This window comes from Micromonas pusilla, assembly GCF_000151265.4.
Source record: "Micromonas pusilla CCMP1545 genomic scaffold MICPUCscaffold_1, whole genome shotgun sequence".
In the NCBI taxonomy this organism is placed as follows: Eukaryota; Viridiplantae; Chlorophyta; class Mamiellophyceae; order Mamiellales; family Mamiellaceae; genus Micromonas; species Micromonas pusilla.
The window spans coordinates 1,589,690-1,596,384 of record NW_003315882.1 but is presented as its reverse complement, the minus strand read 5'-3'; the positions used below and the strand labels follow the sequence as shown (position 1 = coordinate 1,596,384).

At 67.6% G+C, this 6,695-nt stretch overlaps 4 protein-coding genes across 4 annotated transcripts in view; 2 read left to right on the top strand and 2 right to left on the bottom strand.

The window, feature by feature from the left end:
- Positions 1–77: 77 nt before the first annotated feature.
- MICPUCDRAFT_50608 (uncharacterized protein) lies at positions 78–1,392 on the top strand (the record flags this gene model as incomplete). Its single annotated transcript, XM_003055640.1, has 2 exons — positions 78–1,041; positions 1,205–1,392. 2 exons carry the CDS (start codon positions 78–80, stop codon positions 1,390–1,392), a joined length of 1,152 nt encoding a protein of 383 aa, XP_003055686.1.
- A 108-nt stretch (positions 1,393–1,500) lies between these two features.
- On the bottom strand, positions 1,501–2,007 carry MICPUCDRAFT_50607 (uncharacterized protein; the record flags this gene model as incomplete). The annotated part of the gene is made up of 1 exon (XM_003055102.1): positions 1,501–2,007. One exon carries the CDS (start codon positions 2,005–2,007, stop codon positions 1,501–1,503), a length of 507 nt encoding a protein of 168 aa, XP_003055148.1.
- A 443-nt stretch (positions 2,008–2,450) lies between these two features.
- MICPUCDRAFT_61652 (uncharacterized protein) lies at positions 2,451–3,918 on the top strand (the record flags this gene model as incomplete). Its single annotated transcript, XM_003055639.1, has 2 exons — positions 2,451–3,508; positions 3,696–3,918. The coding sequence occupies 2 exons, from the start codon at positions 2,451–2,453 to the stop codon at positions 3,820–3,822; spliced, it is 1,185 nt and encodes a 394-aa protein (XP_003055685.1). The 3' UTR covers positions 3,823–3,918.
- MICPUCDRAFT_46348 (uncharacterized protein) overlaps positions 3,880–6,695 on the bottom strand; it is a gene marked incomplete at its 5' end in the record, with an annotated part of 4,344 nt that continues 1,528 nt past the window's right edge. The window contains one exon of the mRNA XM_003055101.1: positions 3,880–6,512. Coding sequence (XP_003055147.1) covers positions 3,945–6,512 — 2,568 coding nt within the window. The 3' untranslated portion in view covers positions 3,880–3,944. The remainder of the gene's footprint in view (positions 6,513–6,695) is intronic.

Sequence of the window (6,695 nt, the reverse complement as noted above, 5' to 3'; positions counted from 1 at the left end):
CCGCGGACGGCGCGGACGGCGCGGACGCATACGATGACGCCGGGGGAGCCGCGTGCAAGGCGGACGGCTCGCTCGCGATGGCGCGGATCACGACGCACCTGCGCGCGAAGGTCGCGGACCTCGATTCGAACGCGGCCGTCTCCGAGAGCGACCGCGCGACGCTCGTCGCGTTTCTCGCGCTCGCGGAGTCGCGCCTCGCGACGGCGACGACGTACTACACGTGGATCGATCGCGACCGGTTCCGCGCGCACACGCGCGAGGCGTACGGCGCCGCGTTCCCGGCGCCGATGAGCTACATCCTTCCGTGGCTGTGGCGGAGAGGCGTGATGCGTCGACATCGATCATCGGGGGGATCGTTTTGGGAGGGCGGCGAGGAGGGGGTGACGCGCGGCGTCCGCGACGCGTACGCCGCGCTGGAACGACGCCTGATGGACAGCGGCGGGCCGTTTTTCTTTGGCAAAACCCCGACGTCGCTCGACGCGCTCGTGTTCGCGCATCTGAGCTACCACGCGCGCGCGCCCGTCGGGGACGCGCTTCGCGTGGAGCTCAAAAAGCACCCGGGGCTGGTGACGTACGTGGAAGAGATGAGGCGCGTCCCGCTCCCACTGGTCCCCATACGACCCCGTCCGCGTGGTGGAACGCGGATCCTTAAGGACTTTCTCTCCCGGCGTTCGTTTCTCTCCGCCGCGCGCCTCGTCGCCTTTCAACTCCTCCGCCTGACGCCTTTCAACTCCACCCAATCGCGCCTTTCAACTTCGACTGACGCGCCCCCGAACGCCGAACCTCGTCGATTAATCAGCCGGCGCCTCTTCCCGAGCGAGGACGGGTCCTCGCTCGGCGAGGGCGGCGACGCCGCGCACGCGCTGGACTCCAGCGCGTGGATCGAGCCCCCGACCGCGTCGAAGAGAGACCGCGCGCGTGGGTGGTGGGGAAGCGGCGGCGGAAAGGAGGAGAAGCTCACGGCGAAGGAGATCGCGTTTCGAAGGCGATCGCGGTACTCGGGCGCGTTCTCATCCATCACACTGGTCCCCATACGAGCGCGTTCGCGTGGTGAACGCCGTTCCTTAAGGACTTTCGCCCGCGCGCGTTTCTCTCCGCCACCCCTCGCCGCTTTCAATCCCGACACACATCGACGCCTTTCAACTCCATCTGACGCCTTTGAACTCCACCCCGACGTCGCTTCGTACGGAACGACCCTCGTCAGTGTTTTTCGCCGTCGGCGCGGTGTTGTCGTATCTGTTCCTCGGCGAGGTCGTGACGTTCGCGATGAGCGGCGACGGCGGCGACGGCGGCGGGGCGGCGGACGATGACGACGACGACGAGATGTCGGAGGCTGTGGAAGCGGACGAGGGGTTCGAGGACGACGACGACGACGACTTGGGGGGCGACTAGAACTACGTCGTTCGGTCATCTCAGTTCGTCGCGAAATCGTTCGTTGCGTTGTTACTTCTCCGCCGCGGCGCGGCCGCCTAGCTGATCCCACCACACACACACCCCGCGTCACGCGTCGCGCGCGTCGCAATTCTCGCACGTCGCGCTCGTGACCTCCCTCGTGCCGTCCAGCTTCCTCCACACGTTGGCGTCGCACGTCTTCCGCGCCGCCGCCCGCGGCTCGCCCTCGTCGTCCTCCGTTCCTACGGCGATTTTGAGGTGGACCATCGTCCCCGCGACGACTTGGCTCCTCACCTCTATGATGTCTCTGAGCGCGTATCGAGGCGACACCTTGGCGCCGTCGAGCTGCACCGCGTTCAGGTGCTCCACCGCCGCGAGCGCGTCTTCTCTGTACGCGTCGTGGGAGGAACTCGGCAGCGGGGCGGAGACGCCACCTGGCATGGACACGCGGGCGTCCTCCTCCTCCGCGGGCGCGGCCGCGAAAGGCTCGAGCCCGCCCGCCGAGGCGTCGTCGTCGTCCACGATGGTTTCCCTCGCGACCGCGCCGCCGGTCGCGAGGAAGAGGACGAGAAGGAGGAGGAGAAGGACCCTGAAGGCGCGGGCGCCGGCGCGCATCTCGGAGTGGACGGACGGGGGGGCGAGATCTACAGTATCGGACTGTCCAAATACTCATACGAAAGTAGTCTCGAGGAAAATGCGAACTTGCGGAGCCTGAGCGGCGATACAGGGTAGACAAATTTACTTAGGGAACCACGATTCGGAGAGCGTCGATCGCCGATTCCCGTATGTAACCTGTTCCGTCTCAGTGGTGGTGGTGGCGATGACCGCTTTCTCGACCGTGACCGTGACCGTCGTCATCGCCGCCTTCCGCGGGGAAAAGCTCCGCCAACGTGGGCCACGCCGGGAACGCGCCCACGGCCTCCGCCTGCGATTCCATACAAAACACGTGCATCGGTCAGTTGAAAGGGGACGCGAGTAAATGTTGAAACCGAGGGATGGTTGAAAAACGATTGTAACTGGACTATGAGTACTCGTAGACACGAAGGTAGACTTTTAAGATGATGAGCCGCCGCCGGCCACTCGCGTCGACGCCGGGCGATATGGAGCGCGCGACGCGATCGTCGCGTCGCGTCGCGTCGCTCGCGCACCACCTCTCCCCCCCCTCCCCCTCCTCCTCCTCCGCATCGCTCGTTCGATCGCCGACGGCCGCGGCGTCCCCCTCCTCGAACGATGCGATCGCGACGAGTTCGAACGACGAGGACGAGGATCCGGACGGCGTGCTCGCGCGCGCCTCGCCGTCGTCGTGGGCCATCTCCACCGGCGGCGTCGTCGTCTCCCCCGAGGTCGCGGAAGCGCTCGCGGATGGCCGCGCGGTCGTCGCGCTCGAGTCCACGATCGTCTCGCACGGGATGCCGTACCCGGAGAACCTCGCGATGGCGAGGGAGGTGGAAGCGATCGTCCGCGCGCGCGGCGCGACGCCGGCGACGATCGCGATCGTCGAAGGCGTCCCTCGCGTCGGCCTCCCGGACGCGGACCTCGCGAAGCTCGCGGAGTTGGGGCCGAGAGCCGCTAAAGTATCGCGGCGGGACATCGCCGCGTGCGTCGCCGCGAAGGCGACGGGCGCGACGACCGTCAGCGCGACGATGCTGTTCGCGTCGAGAGTCGGCGTCTCCGTGTTCGTCACCGGCGGCATCGGCGGCGTCCACCGCGGCGGCGAGAACTCCATGGACGTCTCCTCAGATCTGACGGAGATCGGACGAACCCCCGTGGCGGTGATATGCGCGGGTGCGAAGAGCGTCCTGGACATCCCGAAGACGCTGGAGGTTTTGGAAACGCACGGCGCCGCCGTCGTCGGGTACGGCGCGGATGACTTCCCGGCGTTTTTCACGCGAAACAGCGGCTGCCGCGCGCCGACGAGGGTAGACACCCCCGCCGAGGCCGCCGCGCTGATACTCGCGGGGAAGCGGCTCGGCCTCGGCGGCACCGTCTTCGGGGTGCCGATCCCGGAGGAGGACGAGGCGAAGGGCGGCAAGGTAGAGGCCGCGATCGGGAAGGCGCTGAGAGAGGCGGAGGCGAAAAACGTCAGAGGGAGGGACGTGACGCCGTTTCTCTTGAGGCGCGTTCTATCTTACACTGGTCCCCATACGATCGCGTTGGCGTGGTGAACGCCGTTCCTTAAGGACTTTTCCCGGGGTCTCTCTCCGCCCACACCTCGCTTTCAATCCCCGCCCTCGACGCCTTTCAACTCCATCTGACGCCTTTCAACTCCACCCCGACGTCGCTTTGTATGGAACGACCCTGAGACGCGTCCGGGAGCTCACGAAGGGCGCGAGCTTAGAGAGCAACATCGCGCTTGTGAAGAACAACGCGCGGGTGGGGTCGGAGATCGCGCTCGCGCTCACGGAGCTGGAGAAGCAGCCGAACCGGTAGGGCTACGTGCTGACATCGTAGTCTAGTCTGCGCAGCGCGGAGGTACGGTATCGCGCCTCCGTACGACTCGTATTTCGGTTCGAAAGAATCTCTCGTAAAAAAATGCCGCGACGAGCGCGCGTTCACGCCGTCACCTTCGTCTCCTTCTCCGAGTCCACGGGCTCGATCCCCGGCAGCAGCCCTGGGATCCCGACCAGACCGTCCGCGATCGCGTCGCCGTCGCCGTCCTTCTCTTTCTTCGCTTCCTCGCCCGCGTCCTTCGCGCCGACGCCGACGCCGCCGCCGCCGTCCGCCGCGTCGCTCGACTTCTTCTTCGACGCCGGCGGCGTTGGCTTGGACGCCGGCGGCATCTTCAGCGTGACCCTGATCTCGTCCCCGGTCAACGTCTCGCGCTGCAACAAATCCGCGGAGAGCGTGTGCAAATCCTGCGAGTGCCGCGTCAGCAGCTTCGTCACGCGCGCGTGCGAATCCCGCAGCAACTGCACCACTTCTTTGTCCACCAGCGCCTCCGTCGCTCTCCGACCGCCTTTGCTCATCGAGTCCACGTGCACGGGGCCGACGAGCGACGAGAGCCCAACCTCGCCGACCATGTACGTCGCCAGCCGCGTCGCTTGCTGCAAGTCCGAAAGCGCGCCGGTGGTGACCTCGTCCTTGCCGAAGATGAGCTCCTCCGCGACTCTCCCGCCCATGCACACGTCCAGTCTCGCGAGGAGCTGCCGCCGCGTGATTGACGTCTCGTCCTTATCCGGGAGCTGCGTCACCATCCCGAGCGCGCTGCCTCGCGGGACGATCGTCGCCTTGTGCACGGGCATCGCTCCGGGGGTTCGCAACGCGACGATCGCGTGGCCAGCCTCGTGGTACGCCGTGAGCCTCTTGCTCTCCTCCGTGAGCACCGCGGACTTGCGCTCCACGCCCATGACGATGCGATCCTTGGCCCACTCCAGTCGCGCGGCGTCGATGACGGTTTCGCCGGCGACGGCGGCTTGCACCGCGGCGATGTTGACGAGGTTGAAGAGCTCCGCGCCGCTGAACCCGGCGGTCCCGCGCGCGAGCGTCTCCACGTCCACGTCCAACGCCACGGGCTTGTCCGCGAGGTAATGCCGCAAGATTTCGCGTCGCCCGCCGATGTCCGGGTTGGGGACGTGAATGAGGCGATCGAACCGCCCCGGCCGCGTCAACGCCGGGTCCAGCTGCTCCGGAATGTTCGTCGCCGCGATGACGATGATTCCCTCGTTCTGCTCGAACCCGTCCATCTCGGTCAGAAGCTGGTTCAACGTCTTTCGCGACTGCGTCTCGAACGCCTTGCGCGACGTCCCGACCGCGTCGATCTCGTCGATGAAGACGATGCACGGCGTCTTCTTCTTCGCCGCCGCGAACAGCTGTCGGACGCGTTTGCTCCCCACGCCCACGAACATCTCCTCGAACTCGCTGCCGGCGCGGTAGAAGAACGGGACGCCAGCCTCGCCCGCGACCGCGCGCGCGAGCAGCGTCTTCCCCGTGCCGGGCGGGCCGGACAAAAGGACGCCCTTCGGGAGCTTCCCGCCGAGGCGCGTGAACAGGTCCGGGTTTTTCAGGTACTCCACAATCTCCTGGAGCTCCTCTTTCGCCTCGTCGCACCCTAACACGTCTTTGAACGTCTTCACGCTCTTCTCCGGGAGCGCGTCTTTGTTGTACTCCTTCGGGTCGAACGAGCTCCCCTCGCCCTTCTTCTGCGCGTCGTCGCCGCCCGCCCTCCCCGCGCCGCCGAGCGCGGGAAGCGACGGCTTTCCGGGCATCAAAGAATTCGAACTCGACGACGACGAGGACGCCCCGCCTCTCGCGGACGCGGACGCGGACGCGTCGCCGCCTTTGTTCACGTTCGCCGCGTGCGTCTTCATCGCGCTCATCCCCGCGCTGCCCAGGACGCACGCCATGACGCCGTAAAAGATGAAGTTCACGACGCCGTTGCCCTTGGCGCGTTGCCCTCCGCCGTCCGGGCCGAACGATGACCCGCCGTATCCGTCGCCGATGACGACGTGCAGCGGCGCCGCCGCGGACGCGCCGCGCGGGACCTTGATCACCCCGTTCCGCCCCTCCGCGCGCTTGGAGAGGTCTCTCAGGAGCGTAGGGAGTTCGGATTTCGTCGCCGCGCCGATCGCCACCGCCTCTGCCACCGCCTCCGCGGCTTGCTCGGCGGTGAGCTTCTCTCGCTTCATCACCGTCGCCGCCGCCATCGAGAGCTGCGCCGGCGGCGGCGTCTTCATGTCGAACCGGTCGAGAAGGTCGAGCTTCCCGAGGGACGTCAGGTACGCGACGACGCTGCCCGGGCCGGACGCGTGCGACCGCGACTCGAAGCGCTCGACGACGTCGCGGTATCTCTCCGCGGAGACGAGCTCTCGGAGGAGCGCGTCTTGGCGGACGAAGTTGTCCGGCTCCGCGTCCGCGGCGTCGCGGCACGCGGCGAGGTGCGCCTCCTGCGCCTTGGACGGCACGGACGCGAACGGGAGCCACCCGAAGAGGCCGCCGCCTTTGCCTTTGCCTTTCTTGTCGTCCGGTTTCTTCTTCTCTTCCGCGTCCGCGTCCGCGGCATCCGCCTCGTTGGACGAGGACGTCGCGTCCTCCGAGGCGGCGACCGCGGCGTCCTTCTCCTTCGCCGTCGTATTCTCCTCCTCTTTCTCGCCGTCGCCGCTCTCTTCCGCGTCGAGGTAGTCCTTGAACGCGCGCACGCGCACGCGTCGTCGTCGTCTCGCGTCGCCGCTTTCGCCCGCGCGTCGCGCCACCGCGACGAATCGGGGCCGCGCGGCGCGCGCGCGCGGCGCGGCGACGCGCGGCGGCGTCTCGATCGCGCGCGGCGCGCGCGCGCTCGAGACGCCCGCGCGCGCCGCCGCGAACCG